Source organism: Trachinotus anak, unplaced genomic scaffold (genome assembly GCF_046630095.1).
Source record: "Trachinotus anak isolate AG129_WGS33_773 ecotype Australia unplaced genomic scaffold, CSIRO_AGI_Tana_v1 ptg000009l, whole genome shotgun sequence".
Lineage (NCBI taxonomy): Eukaryota > Metazoa > Chordata > Actinopteri > Carangiformes > Carangidae > Trachinotus > Trachinotus anak.
In genome coordinates this window covers 7650452-7667803 of record NW_027273860.1, presented here as the reverse complement: position 1 = coordinate 7667803, position 17352 = coordinate 7650452, and the positions used below count along the sequence as shown (strand labels likewise).

At 41.5% G+C, this 17352-nt stretch overlaps 1 protein-coding gene and 1 long non-coding RNA gene across 4 annotated transcripts in view; one reads left to right on the top strand and one right to left on the bottom strand.

Moving 5' to 3' along the window:
- The window catches only part of cacnb2a (calcium channel, voltage-dependent, beta 2a), a 61345-nt gene extending 47844 nt beyond the window's left edge, over positions 1-13501 (bottom strand). For 2 of the 3 annotated variants that reach the window (XM_071484963.1, XM_071484965.1), the window contains exons 1-2: positions 13263-13501; positions 11439-11531 (exon numbers count right to left, since the gene is read on the bottom strand). In XM_071484963.1, coding sequence (XP_071341064.1) covers positions 11439-11531; positions 13263-13346 — 177 coding nt within the window. In that variant the 5' untranslated portion in view covers positions 13347-13501. Of the gene's footprint in view, positions 1-3245; positions 3354-11438; positions 11532-13262 lie in introns of those variants that run through there. The other variant, XM_071484966.1, reaches the window with a different exon arrangement.
- Positions 13502-13793: 292 nt separating this feature from the next.
- LOC139625212 (uncharacterized) lies at positions 13794-16050 on the top strand. Its single transcript, XR_011691860.1, has 4 exons — positions 13794-13887; positions 14765-14839; positions 14920-15000; positions 15922-16050. It is a non-coding gene; the product is annotated as an uncharacterized lncRNA (long non-coding RNA).
- The last annotated feature ends 1302 nt before the right edge of the window (positions 16051-17352 follow it).

Below are 17352 nucleotides of genomic sequence, written 5' to 3'. Positions count from 1 at the left end.
GCACAGACATTGATCTCCTCAGGAAGAACTGCAGTACTTTTGATGATACCTTAACTTTTCAACAAATGGCATCTCCATCAGCCTTTAGCTGTATTTTGTGTTTAGAGCTAATAAACTGAAATAAACACACTGAAATAAAACAGTGAAAATGGTAAACATTACACTGTCTAAAAATTTTTATTGTAGCCTAAATTTACTTAGATGTTTAAGGAGTGCGCAGAGCTAAATGCTTTTCATGCCACTGACAATTAGCTGATCATAAAATCACATATTTATTTGCCATTTGCAAAAAATTACAGATAATAGAAGCATTTCTGTGTATTTCATTGGGTCTCTGATGTGTTATTTAACTGACTGTGAGCTCACAGACAGTCCTGGCTGCTGCTGCTGCTCCATCATAGCAAGCAGGAAAGCCCAGAAAACAAAGGGGGGAATGGAGTGGGGCCTGCTGTCTTCAATTAGCTGAGTTTCCGTGAGGAGTGTCTGGGACTGGCTACTCAGCCTGTCAGACGGAGTCCCATCCGGCCGGGTCTCCGTGCTCCACATTCCATCCAGAGCGGAATTGTGTTCCGCCCCATTTCAGACGTAAAACGGCGGTTTGGTGCTCCATATTGGAAACATGTGAGAGGAGTGTCATAGAAAGAGTGGCGTGTCACGGCAGCTGGGGTCCTCTCAAGGTCAGCACCGGCAAGATACTGGACTGTCATTTGCCAGCCAAAATCTGTGGTCGTAACTGAATCATTATATTAATTTCAGCATGCTTAGTTTGTGCACGCTCATTAAACACAAACACATGTTGCCAATGATACTCCATCTCAATGAATGGTTTGTTTTCATGCAAACACCTTACACATGGGGCTTAGACAGTCCAGTGTGGAGTATCAACAGCTGGTTCTGCACTAATCCACTCATCAGTTAAATTAAAGCTTACTCGGTTGTACAGTCAATGTTGATCCAGCCTACTGCAGCGCGTGTCACACAAAACCAGATTGTGTAACCAAACACTGTGCAGTAGCCTGCACAAGACCACGAGTATTTTTTCCTTCTCTACAATATATGGGATAAAGTTTTTGTTCCAGTTCAGAAGCTGGATACTTCAAAGTCCACATTTCTAGACACAATACGTCATAATGGACCCACAAGTCTTGGTCCCATTTCAAAGGCTTTTCCAACGAGGAGCAGCCTTCTCTTGGATGAATTTGGAGGACACAACTGGTATATTACTTGCAGCCCTCAGTATCACAGAATCCATCGATTGCCCAGCAGCTGTTTAATGGAGCCTTCAGACGATCCTTATTAACTCCTAAAGCTGGCAAATAAGACGTAATCATGATGTCTTTTCCAGGTGGTCATCAGCAACTGGCAAATATGCAAAGGTGTCAGTATGCTTTAATCAAAGTGCGGAGGGTCCAACAGCATCTGAACCCCTCACCCCACACCTTTCTGATTTTGTAATCTAGGGCCTGCATCCAGCAGTTTTCTTAACGCGATAAGCAGTCCAGCTTCCCACGACTAGCCAGGTGTGTTAAGGTGAGACAGTTGGCAGGTTTTTATCTCCTTTTTCTCATTCACCTACCAGTAATTTTTAATGTGTAAAAATGAGTGTTATACTGCAAATGTCTCCCAAGAAATACTGTCTTTGAGTATGCACCATGTTATCCCCATAATCAAACTACAGTGGCATTCAGTGGGATACCTCCGGCAAGGCAAAAAATGCCTATTCTGCAGCGTTAAGGAAAAGTTATAAAAAGTTCCTGGATCCTTTCATTCATCCCTTCATCAAGTTTGCAAGCAATGTCAAAAATGGTGAGAAATGACCATCACAATTTCCAAAAGCACAAAATGGCTTTTTCAAATATCTTGTTTTGTCTGTGCAACAGACAACATATCCAAAAGATATTCAGTTTACTATCACAGCAGATAAGACAAAGCAGCAAATCCCCATCATTAGGAAACTAGAATCAGCAAATGTCTTTTTTTGCTTGAAAAATGTGGTGCCTGCAAATATGCCAATACAATTTGACCAGTATGATACAGTTATATTGTCGCATGAGATAAGGAGACCCTCACACTATTACATAAACGTACTTTTCCATAGTGACATATCACTTTTAGTCAATCTCAGGCTGCTGTGTCTCATTGAGCTCTGAACAGTTTGTCCAAACGACCAATGAGCTTCTGTCTGGGATCTGGGAATGACTTCATAACTCATTTCAGGAAAAAAATTACACCTCATGAAAACTTAATTTCTGAATGTTGGGGGCGTTGTGTTTCTCTCTGCATGGAAATTGTGTGTTTATGCTTTTATGTGTGAATGCATGTGTGTGTGAGTGAGAGAAAAAGTGTTACATGGCCATCTAGTGGCAAAACTCAATTAGAGAGGATCATCTTTATCTGCAGTACTGGAGCAGTGTGTGGCTGACGGGAAAAACACCCTTAATTTTTGCACTGCTCCGCAGGAGAACAGTGTTAGCAAGAGTCTAGAAAGCAGAACATCTCTCTTCAATTGAGCAATTCATAAGAGTCTATCGAAACCAACCAGCTGAACGACAGAATTGGGGATGTAAAGCACAATATGGGGGAAAAATGCATACATCATCAAATTTCCCACGCCAGAAGTCATACCTGTTAGCAGAAAAACAACCTCATTTTCCTCTGAGCAGCCACAGTTAACTTATTCTATGATACATAGCATCTGACAGACACTAGCACAAAAATGACACATGAAATAAACCAGCAAAGCCCAATAAAGTCAAGCTGTCAGCCGAGTGTGTGCCTGCAGTGTGAACCCAAGCATTCAAAAATATTACAACCGCAGCTCTGTGTCCAAAGCCTGGAATAAATATGAAATAAAAGATTCATTGCGTCTGCATGCATGGCGAGAACAGAGCTCTGCAGAAAACCGTCAGGCCAGTGCAACTGAATATTTCAGCTAAATCCTGCAGCATTCAGGACTGGTTCAGGATAGAGATCTAGCAGGGAACAGTGATCAACACCGAGCTGGCAGGCGTCCACTGACCGTTCAGTCTAGTGCTTTGAAGCAACACTGATATTTTCAGCAAAGTTGTCCAAACAGAAGAAAGAAATTATGTCTGAATTATTCATACAGTTCAACCCATCATGAAACAATCATCATAAAGCACATTAGTCTACACATGCCGGCGACTTGGCTTCATCAGCCTCTCCTAATCTTGCTCACACACACTCTCTGTACTCTGACCCCTGTGATAAATCAGCGAACTCACATATGGAAGCTGTGCTCTCCGGCGATGGCCCAGCCCACAGCACGGCATGAAGGGGACCAGGGCGGGGAGGAGCAGACGGCCGTCTCACAGACTCCCTGTCAGGCAGCAGCATCCGCTCAGCCTCGGTCCATGCCTGTGCACTTGGCCCACGGGGTGCGGGCCACCAGAAGACGCAGAGGTGAGGACGAGGACGCAGGAGACCCTTGGTGGACGAGTGAGCAGAGGGAGCAGAGGACTGGCGTTTCCCCACCAGCCCACCCACCCCTGACTCAGTGACTCTCAGGATTCAAAAAGTCAGGTTGTGATATCCCCTCCTCCTCCTCATCTTCTACCCATCTTGAGACTGTTGCAGCAGAGTGGCTGCAAGCTGACAGCAAGGTGCAAGTCTGAATTGGGTGTTTACCCCTACCCCAAATCTGTATCCACTCCGCCTGATCCTCTGGGCTGCCAAATCCTCTGCAGTGCTGCTGTGCTGTGGTAGAGATGTACAGTTGCAGGCTGGCACACTGGTTCAGCTGCTGGTGGATTTAGACGCACTCATCATCACACATAAGTTCCTTCTCGGCATGGGGAGGAGGTGGAGCTCTGAGTGTCCTTTATTGACCGCTGTCCCTTGCTTCCTAATGGAAGACACCGCCTCTATACTCCCCACCTCTTCTCTCTCCTTTCATCCAAGGATCAGCCTGCTTTAAAAGCTTAATACACACACTCTGGCTTTCTTCCTGACTTTGTGCCTCCCCCTTTTTTTGCCTCTCCTTCTTTCTTTTCTTTTATTTCTTACCGTGTCGTGATCCACTCCTCATTTGCATTGCATTAACCTTCATACTATATCTCTGTGTGCGTGGTTAAGACAGAGGCTGACAAAGCTACTGGTTGCTGAAGAAACTGCACTGTGCTTTCATGTCACAGAGAGTGTGTGTCTCGTGCAGAGAGCGGAGCAGCAGCACAACTCTGCCTGTGGTGCAGAGGGAAGTCTCTTGCACAGTTCGGTCATGCCAGAGTGCCGAGTGTGAACGCAGGGCTGGTGTGATTGTTTCTCTCCTCCCTCCCGTCACACACCTCTTCACCAGACTCACCCTTCCCCACTGCGTTCAGGTGATTGAGCCCAGACTGACGTGCAGCCTCACCGCTGCGTCGTAACTGCTGTGTCAGCCAGAAATGCCCATATTCCTGCCTGTGTCTCAGTGTTCAAAGATGCACATACAGTGGAGCGTTGCAGAGGTAATATTCATATACACAGCGTGACTGTGGGTGTGTTTTTGCAAGGGCAGTTAAGTGATGAATTTCAATGACTTTACAACGCCCTTTGGCTTTGAAATATCTTTCTTTGCAATACTTGCTGTTAATGAAACAATTTAAAACATTTGTGAATGATGATGGAATGTTATGACTGTTTTTAGATGACAAGTTTTATGAATATTAATAGCAAACTTCCCTTGTAATTACAAGGATTTATGATAGGAGTTATTGAAGATGCAGAACAGTAAACACACATTATTGATTTCAATCAAACCAAGCTATAGGGTATTTGATGACTGTTGAGATACTAAGATGATTATGATGTCAGTGCTAAAAGATTTACCATTTATTTTAAAAAGGCATGTGTACATCTGATTTCCACATATAAGCACTTATCTATGGTCCTTTTTCCTCCCTCCTTTATTGTCACTCAGCCTCATGTACACTGTGCTCTTTCTTTCAAAGCTGCCACTGATGTAGAAGAGTCTAAATCTTGTTCCATAAAGAAAAGGGCAGCTTGTCTCATCAGCAGCAACACACACTCTATCAGTGTTGTCGCTCTGTCCATGGAGCCACACAGTGACTGCAGTATGTCACCAGGAAAATAACAACATGAAAACAACAACATGATTTCTGCTGTCAGACAAACTTTTGGTTTCTACAAATCAGAATTGATACTCATTGTATCCACCAAGCTGGCTCTGCTTATAGAAATAAACTATCCAGTATTACCATTTATCATACTGGGTTTTGCAATCCAACTTGCATTTTAATACTAAAATATTTGAGCAAGCACCTCTTAAACCTCTTGGTTTTTGGAAAGATTAAATGAGGAAGATATAATGTGCTAGATAGTGAGCTTTAGAGGTGCTGATAGGTGGATTCTGTTACCTTTGGACGGATTAAGGCTGGCTGCTTCCCCTTAAGTAAGAAAGTGAATAAACCTACTTCTGGAAATATCAAACTTTACCTTTCAAATTTTGAAAGACAAACCTAAATAGATTCAATACTGGATTTGAATTTGATAAAATGTTACAGAAACTTGAAATTACCTGCAGGACAATGTTGTGCAGCACTGTTTGTGTAAAATCAGTCAAAGTTGAACAGCATCCTTGAATATATGTTATGTTTAAACTCTAATATACCAGGTAACATAATTTCCTTTCTCATTTTTTGCCTTTATTTTCTAAATAGTAGCTCCTCTTTTAAATTTCTCCATCCTCACACCATATGGCAGTGTTACGCATAAAGTCTATGGATCATAACACTGTTTTGGTAAATATGCAATACTTCTGGACATAAACAACCCTGTGCAGATGGTGTGTATTCTCTTGTAAAGCTTTGTGCTCATCAGTGATAGACTGAGTATCTATACATCTCCTGCCTGTCTCTGACAGACAGCCCAACATAAACCTGGCAACATCTTTCATCTGCGCTGAAGCTTCTTAGTTTACTGCCAATATATCACAGGCTGACATGTGTCTGCTGTGATGGAAAGCCATCATTATAAACAGAGAGCTGTGCACCTTACAGTGAGAGGGGAATCCTATCTATCAGTTAATCTGTCAGGGCCTGTCCCCCTTTGAGAAGTAATCATCCCTCAGCTGCTGCTGACGCCATGAATAATACTGCAGGGGAACATGTCAGCACACTAAAATACTGCTTGTTTAATTTGGGCTCTTTATATATGTCTCTGGATGCACCTTCAAAGCCATACCTGAGGTTATTTACGCCAGGAACTACATTAATTCTTGCTCTTGTATACGTAAGCATGTACGCAATACCATTACACAAAGGTAGCTAGAAACTCACAGTAAGCATGTAAATAATACAGCAGAGAAAGACTATCTATTCTCCCCCCAGGTCTCCATCACCACATGAAGATCTCAATCAATCACAGAGGCAGCAGACACCTGAAGACAAGGGCAAGTTTTAAAGGCACAACGCGGAGCTAATTAAATGAATCAGTCTTATGATTAAAACACAAAAAAAGTTTATGATGTGTTGTGCTGTTTATGGAAAAAGCCTACAAGGTTTATGAATATAGCTAAAACAATTAGTTAAGTACTTGATGAATCGTTTTTCCAAGTAATTTATCAAGCAAAAGCGTCAAACATTAACTAGTTCTAGCCTCTCACCTGTGACGACTGCCTGAATTTCTTTGTCATATGTGACAGTAAACTATTTTTGGTTGTGGGTCTGTTGGTCAGACAAAACAAATATTTCGAAGACATCACCTTGGACTTGAAATAATACATTTTCAGCATTTTGCAGCCCTATTTATGGTCACAACAACAAAGGTAACTGCATAAAAGTCCAAGCAGCACTTGTGAATTTCTTGGCAGGCATAGCTTACATACTCACTTTAGCCGCTACTTAAATATGAGTTACAAGCACTAAAAAAGTTTTTTTTCCTCTTATATAATATATTGAAATATCTTTAGAAAAGGACAAGAACAATGTTAACAGGCTGCATCCTTCCTCTAACATGATGCGTGATACAGTATTTATTTATGGATATTATTAAAATGGAAGGCTTTGATAACCTATAATAGTAGCAGAAAGCAATGACCTTGTCCACTCGGGTGGTAGTGCATCAACACAGTGCCAAATTAATTATGCCTTTGCTATAACACAGCAGGATGTGGCGAGTGTTGTGGAGAAATTTGGATTCAGGCCACTGTAAATGCAAGACAGACTCTGCTGAAGTTTCTTCTACCAAAGCCTTTAGTTCACCCTGTATACCCTGTATGTGCTTTTTTTTGTTTGTCACTCAAATTTGCCATGTGGCTTTAGTATCAAATGTCGGGGACAATAGTTGAAAGGTGCAGATCTGTCATCATGATTACAAAAAAAATATTATGTGACCAGGTACAGCCATTTCAGCCTGATTCTGCCCCACTGGTATCGTAACCATGTGCATGTATTTATGTGTGCCACTAGATGGCAGTCTGGAGCCACTCAGACGGCTGACTGTGCAGCTTCTGTGGTTTAGAGCTGCCTTTCTTGAGTTCACATTTTCACATAAGTACAGTATCTAACCAAAGATATCATTATTGTGGTTTGCTGCCAGAAACTACATGTGGTTCCGCAGAAATATCTGCTATGGGAAAACTATGACATATGTTGCGTAAAGTTCAGGCAAAGGTCTGCAGGGTTAATGTTACACTTCACCACTCAAAGATTTCCAGTGGAAGCTACTTCATACCAATACCATTACAATGCTGTATGTCACTGGTAAATGCTAAATAAGAAGTCTGAGTTACGAGAGTCACTTACGAGGTCTTTACGTCACCCCTTCTCTCCATTAAGTAGAGAAAAAATAATCTAAAGGATGATGAAAAGGAAAAATGCCCACAATCAGGGAGGCAGTGAAGGGGCTTCCTGCCCTCACCACACCCTGTCAGACAGCCTTTCATCACCAAATCCTTTTCTCCAGCCTGAATGTACAGACACAGCAGACAGAGAGGGTCCAACGGCAATAACATGACATGGAAAAGCTGCTGAAGTGAGACATGAAAAGACACTGCTCTATAGAGATAGAGGTGAAATGGACAGAAGGAGGCGTGTGATACAGAGTGGGAGTGGGAAGCCTGACGCAACCATTTACATAAACATAATGACTGTGGTAAGTAGCAAGAGGTTAATTATGACATAATGCTCTGTGAGTTACGCAAACTGCAGTTTGAACTTATGTAGTTCAGATCCTCATTGTTTCCAGTACAAGTCAGCTCACGTTATCTTCCCCTGAGCCCCTGAAATATTTTTGTAGCTGGTGCTTTAATACGGAATCGATTCAATTATTTTATTACCTGTCCATTCCTATTCCAGTTGTTTTTAGTCACTTTTGTTCCAAAATGGATGAGACCTACAAATGTAAAGCCAGGGGCCAAACATGCAACCAAGACTATGCCTGGTCTCTATAACTACATCTTTAGATCTAATATCTCCACAGGGGAAACTGACACACTCAGGAGGAGCTCATCAGACTGTTTCTAAGCCTCGAACTACAAAGACAAAAGACGATCAGACATTCTTCTTCAGAGCTTCCACTTTTTGGAACAGCCTGACAGGGGAACTTGAGTTTACAATGTCATTGTCTTTTTTTAATTCACTACTTAGAACAAACTTTTATACACTTGCTTTCAAACAAACCTTCCTCCCTTTAATCCTGTTTTTTTATTCTGAGTCTTGTTTCTCACTCTCTGTAAAGCACTTTGTTAACTCTGTTTTTAGAGAAGTGCTATATAAAGAAAGTTTATTATTATTCAGGGTCATGGGGGACTGGATCGTTTCCCAGGATGCATTAGACTGAAACAGACAATCTAAACACAGTGCCAGTGGATAGTCACTCATGTTTACACCTATGGGTAGTTTTGAGTTTCCAGTGTAATTAGAAAATATAGAACTCTAGACTCTATTTGGTGAGTTTAACCCAAAAAAGAAAACACTGATTGTGCACACTGAAAGATGACTGTAATATATTTTGGTTTTTGGAATATTTTCTTGCCAAAAGACAGATGAGGAGATTGATATCACTCTAGTAGCCAATTGTCTTAGCTTAAAGGATTGAAACTGGGGCAAATAGCCACCAGCTGCTGGCCGTGGCTTGATATTTATGGTACAAACATGAGAGTGGTATTGATCTTCTTGTCAAACACAACATGGAATAAACATATTTCCCCAAAAACTGTACCACTGAAAGTTTTGAAAGCTTGACCTGAATGTATTTCACGAGTGTATTTCCCCCCAAATGTTGAACTATTCCTTTCACTAAGCATGAGGTGCACAAACACACATATTGACCGTCATCATCCTCATGGGAATTGAGTTCACCTAAATGTCTGGACTATAAAAGGAAGTTCATTCAGGGTGCTGGAGCAATGATGTAGAAAACATGATCGTTATCTATGTTTATACTACTCATCAGCATTGTAACCCTTCAACGTGCACAAACAGATGGACACTGCGACATAAAATACACAATGAGCTGCCATCTTTGCTTACACTGCAGAACTAGACCACCTCCACATAAATAAAAATAAACCATCTACCTGATGTAGAGGCTGTCTAACAAATCTCTGACAGTTCTGCCCTCCTTCCTTCTCAATGGAGATCTGAGCTCCAGTTAAACGCTGACCTTGCTACTCCCACGCCTGAGCAGCCTGGTCTGGCCTGGACCTCCACCCTTCCCAGCCTCCTCCATACTCCCACTGGGCAGAGGGCCATGACCACAGGGAACGTCTCTCATCCTTTCTCTCTCAACCTACTCGCTGTCTGCCCTCTGGCCTCTCTATCTGTTGGAGCATGAGTAACTCTGTCTTTTAGTAGCTGTTTATATGCAGTTACTGGGAAGTCATGCTTATGACGCTCAGAGCTGAAATGGATCGATCAAACTGTGACCTTGCCGGGCTTGAGATGTTCTTGAGATGCCTACGGGAACGAAAGGGCGATGAGGCACAAAAACAACAGGTCAGACAGGAGGTAGAGCAAAAGAAAATACACAAGAGATCATTTCAAAATCTTAAATCCAGTCATGTAAATATTTTTAGCAGCAGCTTTGAATGCAGACGGCGAAGAGAGAAATGATAAAACAAAGATTGAAGATGACAGATTGATGAATCGGCGGCGAGATAACCACACAGAGGTCGGCTGCATACCTTCCCCGGATGGTGTTAGTTTAGCGACTTAAATACTACGCCCTCATTCTTCGGTGAAAAGTGAAAATAATCACAGGCAGTATGATTGAGCACAAGTGAGAAGAAAATAAGGTCAGATTAAAACTGCTGTTATGATAACACAGTTGAAAAACAGTATTTACATTATTATCCAAACAGAGAAGTTACTGGAAGGTCTGCTATTTCTGGGGCCCTCTTGCGGCAAATATCTAAAGGAGGATATTTCTGCTCTGCATGCTAAGGACTCACTGACCCTGAAACACATCACTCCTCTGCCCTATCCATATCCCGCTACTGCCTCTTACTTGAATTGCCTCTCAATTCTGTAGGATGTGGTACATTGCAGATAAACATTATAAACAGTCACTCTCAGCCTAATTGAGTTTATCTGTGATGACTCAGACTGGAGGGGAACTCCTCATTTGGGGCGGACTGTGGGAATGGGCATGAACTCCCAAGAGTGGTGGTAAAAATCAGGCAATTTTTCACTAAGCAGCTCCAACTGAGCTGTAACATTGATGATAGCAGCTCATTCAGAAGTTCTCTGTGCTCTTGAGATGAAGCAGCAAGCCGGGAGGTTCTGGTTTGCTCTGATCTCCTCCAGCTTTGCATTGCTCTGCCGCTGCCGTGCCAAAGGCGAGGAGATGTGTGCCTCCTCCAAAAAAGGCAGAAACATTTAGGCAGCGGCGCGCATCTTTAACCCAGCCCATCCTGTCCCTTACAGGTCCACTCAACAAAGACCAGACACGTTTAGTGTGTACCTCGCTGGATCTGCTTTATAACAGGCCACTGTGTCGCTGCTCTCACAGCACTGAGGATGCAGCTCAGGGGAGAGGCCTCCACTTAACATACTGTACCCACCAGTGTTTACAGAGAGCTTTCACGGCAATGCACATCTCATCCCTGATGGATGATGATTACTGAAGCCAGGCTCTTATGCCAGTTTGCATTTACTGTCAGGGATTTACATATTCAGGCACACATACAAGTGTTACATTCCTGAATGAAGGAACTGTGATCAGGAAATTTAACCACTCCTCATGATATCCCTGTAGGTGCACAATATGATCAGATACATCATCTTAGTGCACACAGAATTTTGTCCCTAGGTATTACCTTAAAGTATGGGAAATAGACTGTGGCACCATTTGCTTTGGTAAAATGATGCCAAAAAAAGTTTATTTTTTAATCTTAATTATAATTTTAATGAGGGAGAGAGAAATGGGAAGGACATGCAACAAAGGTCCCAAGTGGAAAAGTGAACTGTCACCCTTACCTGGCGGACAAGGCTGTTGGTGGTGGTGTCAGAGGAGGTGCTGCCATCCGAACCTTTAAATCGACCTTTTCTTCGAGCTCCTCTGCCTTGAGACTTCAGAGAGCAAAAAAGGAAATAGTGACATTGTTGAAGAAGAGGTTCACATCTTTTTAAGCCTCTCTTAAAACAATTCTGGCATTTTTACTATTTCCTGACATCTTGTAGACCCAAAGATTAATGGAGTAATCAACAAAAGTATTCATCAAATGTTATGAGTAGCCTAATAATTGGTGGTTGCAGCCCTCAAGCTGTTTATCACTAAGCAAAGGCATTGCATTAATAAATGAATCTACTATTTCAGCCCTATTTCCAATGTCTTTCTGGTTTAAACTTCCCTCTTTGTGTTTCTCCAGACAGCATTGTCTTCCCGAGCTGCAGTGATGATTTGGTAACACAAGAAGTTTAAGTCTGAAATGACTGTAACTAAGATAGGTACAGTTTAATTTGTCCAAGTGTTGAAGCCTAATATAAGCTTAAGATAAACTTTTAAATGCTCATTTTGGGCGAGAGGAAAGCAGATTTTGTCCACCATCCCTTACAATGCGATCTCGTAAGGAGAGAAATAACACTCTTCAAAAACAGTTTCAAAGTACACGTAAGCATTTCAGAATACTGTTTTAAGACATATCCTTTAGCCTATCCTTGTAAAAATAGAGCCTCACTGTTTGTTCAGTTAGTTAAGTATAGCTTTCAGTGTTTTATTTGAAGTGTACGATTATGACAGGTGTCATAAAATGATGGCACTTATGTGGGTGGTCTCTATTATGCAAGCCGATATGATGAGGGGCTGGAACAGTAATGCACTCAGCTCAAGTGCTCATATATGTGTGGCTAGTAGAAACTGAAAAACAGAAATTCATTTCAAACATCCCTTTCATCCATCCCATTCCCCCAAGGACATTTTAATCATGCACATAAAAAGAGAAGGAGAGCTATTCTGTTTCTGAGGAGCCGATCACTTAGAACAGTTTGCGCTGCCCAGAGAGAGTCCGGAGGAACAGGATGAGGTTGGTTTAACCTCAATAACCCGAATAGAAAAAGCAGTATACAACTTGAACAAATGAAGGCTGTTTTATTGGATGAGAAAGACAATGTATAATCCACCCCACAATATTTTACCTGAGGACTGCTGAACATCTTGTACAAGGGGATAAAACAAAAGTGTAAAGTAACAACATTTACTCAAGTATTTTACTAAAGTACAATTTTTAAGTACTTGATTTACCTCAACTCCATTACATTTCAGAAGGAAACACCACATGTGACAAGTACAGTTACTTTGCAGATTAGGATTGTTCATTAAAAGCATCAGATCAGTTGCTGAATATATAATACGTAATGCCTAATGTTTGAATTTGAATTGAAAACTTTACTTTCTTATTTAAGTTAAGTACATGCAAGTGTATCTTCCACCACTCATCTTACACAAAGTGGTTCTCCAGTGCCATTTGGAAATGCAGGCGAAAAAGTATTGAGAAATTTCACCAGCAGCCAAAACTTAAATTTGTAAAAGATAAAACAATTGACGGTGGCTTCAACCTGACTTAGACCAGCGTTCAAACCATAGGGTTCAAACACAACAGCCATCATTGATTTTCTTATTAAAATCTGAAGTGGGGAGACGATGTCCTCCCGGATTAAAAACTTATTGTGAGAAATTTGCGGCCAATAGCAGCGGAGAAGCGGACAGGTTGAGGGCTTGTGTTTCTTCAGGTCCAAACTTTGGTGAACAAATACAGCCTGTGAGGCGAAAACATCGGTGTCGTTCAAATGAAATCATCTTACTTGTAACATCGGATATTCCAGCGAATCCATGTGCTTGTCCAGAGGCGCTGCTGCTCCCGATTTTGGAGTATTATTGACGACCATTACACCATTTCTTCAGAAGCAAAAACACACGGCAAAACCTCTCGGCTTGGACAGAGGATGCGTCTAAAGCTGAAGCGCATTTTTTTTTTTTTTTACCCCTTCACCGGTTCATGCTGACGAAGTGCGGCGCCGCAGTCCACCTGGCACCGCCTGTCCTCCAAGTTTGAGGCAGGGGGAGGTGAGGAGGAGCCTGCGCGGAAGAGGATTGTGAAGCAGTTTTCCTCCTGTTCGGATGATGATGATGATGATGATGATGATGGTGGTGGTGGTGAGGATTTGAATTCTCGGATATTATAGCCCTCAGCATCAGAGATCCTCCTCATGAGTGCCCTCCTACCCACACTGGCTGAGAGCTGTGCTCCATGCGTCCTCATCCGGCGCCAATACCTCCTTCTCACCACAAAAGGATGAAAATGAATTACAGCATCCAAGCTGGAAAATATCACTGAAAAGAGAAGGCATTGTATAAAGGCCTTTAACCATTGAGTGACAAGAGTGTCTTCAGTCTTGAGCCACTAATTCAAGAGTTTTCTAGGACCAGGTACTGATATTGTGCCTGAGCTTTTTCGCTTGCTGGGGGAACATTTTTAAGCTCAGTGTCAGGTTAAATTGGTCTTGTTCTTGCAAATTCATCATTGTCTGTCACCAAATGACACTGGAGTCCTGGATTTAATTTAAAAAGGGGGGAAACTTAAAGGTGCTATGTGTAAGTTTTTGCTTTGGCTGGTTAGCATTAACAGCTGTTCACTTTGCAGCCTAGAAGATACGTTGCAAGTTCACCATCAACTTTCATTCCTATACTCTCCAAGAGCCATCTGCAGGAATGGAAGGCAACGTTAGTGTTTTTTCTTTTGTTGGCTAGCATTCGAACCAGCCAGCCCCAGCACATCCTTTCTTGTGATACTACTTTGTCACTATAGCATCCAGTCCCCTCAGTTCAGCATGAAAGGAGAAGGAGTAGCGCCGTTCTGAGGGTGGGCTCTGACCTCTTGTCTTGTAAACACAACAATGGCTGAAGCTCTTGGCAGCCAGTAATTATGCTGCTCCTGACAAGACACCACGTTCACAGCAGAGAAAACTTACATAAATCACCTTTAAAGAATAATTTAACACCATAGCCCAAATGATACATCATTTTTTTAGACCAACACTGATATTGCTATTTGGGAGATTTAGAATCCAGTAATGATTTATATTCATTTTCAATATACCAATTTGTTCTTTTAACATTTGTGTCCAATGGATGTACTGAGCAAGACATTTTACATTCCTCTCTGTTGAACAAATTATAGAATAGTGACTGTTTCTGACATACACCAATATGATGTATCTGCAGTGAGCTAAGAACCGACGATTATCTTCTCAACTAACTTAACACCTCCTGAAATTCATCTCACCTTCATATCACCTTGCTTCAGTGATGTGCAGATATACTCCAGGACGACATGACATCAACAGAGCGTGCTTTTGACCAGTTAAACGCACAGTCAAAGGTGAGAAAGGATTCCAAATTTCAACCAGGGAGGGCAGTAAAATACCACCTTTAAGCCTCATGATATGTTATTCTTTAAAGATAACAGCGGGAAATCAGATTATTGGCTGCAGCCAGATTTGGAGTGAGCGGCTGGGGAAACTACTGTTGCTGTTTGAGCAGGTGAGGAATGACAGGCTCTGAGAAATCAGGTCCTTACTGCTATAGCACAATAGCACATGCTTTCACACTTAGGTGAACAGAGGTGAAGGAAAGATATTGCATCTACTCAGTGCCAGTCTGCTAGTCATGTGCTGTGATGGACAGTCCTGTGCACACTGCATATGGTACATTTCCATTCAAGCCATATGCTGAGATTAAAGTGAACCCCTCCTGAGACAATATTTACCACTGATATCCCTGAGGTTTTGTTATCTGTTATTGCCCCCTAGTGGTTTCATGTGCTTTTGTATTTGAGAGGGGACACTCCACTGATTTCCCACGTCAAAGTGAGTTTATTAGTGATGGTTATTACCACTCAGCCTGTGAAAACAGCTGTCTAGTGAACTCTGTGGTAGGCAACTCTCCACAGTCTGAAAAATGAACCCAGGTAACGTAATCAGGGTTATTTTGGCTTGGCCTTGGTGACTACGAATTCTATTAGAATTACAATTGTGAGGAGTTTGAAAGATGTGGGCTTTTAGGTATGTATGGGCTAACATTTTGACTCTATAAGGGATTAAAAGTCATGTTAATTCAGCCTGTGATGCTTCAGTTTTGACCATCAAAAATCTCTCTTAAGTTTCCCAACTAAAGTGCACCAGTAAACCCTTTAAATTAGACAGTAAATCATTGACTCAATAATGCCAAGCCGAGCAGCAGTTTCAATAGAAGTAATAAAAAAAACTTGTGTGAAATTAAGTTTGCTACTTTCCATAAATTCTTTAACATTTAACAAATGCACAAATAAGATGTCTCATTATCAGTATCCCATGTGGTTTTGTGTGACAATAATAACAGGTGCAAAGGATTATTTTCAGTCAAATCCTTTCAAATCAAAGGGCAACACTTTCATATTTCCTGTTTTGTGTCTTTCTCTTTCAGCTCTTCCCATCATTTCTGTGTGTTCTGCTGCCCTGATGACCCTGGAGCTGAACTCTTCTTCTGACAGGTCTCTGCTGAGCAAGTGAGGATACTCAGTGTTCACACCAACATGTCCCAGATAAAAAGCCCTTCCTTCCTCCATCCTGGCAGCAGCTGCCTTGAAACATGCACACTTGCCAGAAAATGCCTCTTTGGTACAAAAGAGCAGATTTACACACAAACCATTAGGTCTGAAGTTTTCCTGGAACTGCCAAAGGGGTTGGCATTTCCAAAATAACAGCAGAGAATAAAAAAATGCTATGGACTTCCTGCTATTGTTTTAACACTACTTGGGAAGTCACAGTAAATGGTGTCAGCTTTTTCTGATGTGATAGTCAAAAAATCTCATGACACTGTCAATATTACTGACTTCGCCCTTTGATAGCTTTGATAGTAAGCTTAGAATGGCAAATTAAGTTAATCACCATGCAAAGTCTGCGATGAAACTAATCCCCCAAACAAATAAGGTGAGTGCTTGACAGCTGTTTACACAAATTTTACAGAAATATGTTGATGCTGAGAGCACCAGAATTTAATTACAACAAGCTGATTATAAAGATGAAAAAAATCCTCTCTTAAGCCCACTCATTCTTTCAATATCACAAATCCAATTTTGTATACAAATAAGTTGATTTACTGTGTTTTATTTATTTTATTGTACTGATGTATCCATCATATCCTCTTCTTCCACCACCTCCTTCTGCGGGCGCACTCTGGCTGGCAAAGAGCGTGTGTGCTGTGTGGGCCGGATCGGTCCAGAGTTCTTCTTTCTTTTACAGCAAGCATTAGTCATCCAGGTTGGTGGATGAAGAGAACAAATGGCTCAGGTGGGTGGAAGTGCCCTCATATTGGATCACAGAGAAGCCTCAAAAACAAAGAATGATGCCTCTGAGATGAGAAAAGCTTCTGAGAACAGGACTCCTGAGAACAGGGCTTCAAAAAAGTATTTTAGAACAGCTTAAGTCTAACAAAGAGGTATTTTTGCACCTAATGTTGAGTTTCTCATTAAGGCCAATCATGTTTCGTACATTCATAAGTTGTTCAAATCAAGGTGATGCTCTATTATGGGTCTGTAATTTCCTAATAATGTCCTATTAATTTCCAGAGTTTCCTGGAATGCACTACTGTCTGTAATTTGGCACTTATTATTGACTTTGACAGACATGGGTATTTACCAGGCAGAGAGGAACTTAGATTAAAAAACAATAATATTAAATGCACTTATATTTTCATGTATAAGTTACAAAGTGCCCTACAATAACAATAACAACAAGGGCAATACTAAATCACGGTATTGTCCCTTTAAGTATAAATAATTAATTGGAAAAAGTACTAATTGAATATTACCTCAATTTCTTCATAGAATTTGTACTAAATTTCACTGCCCTTTAA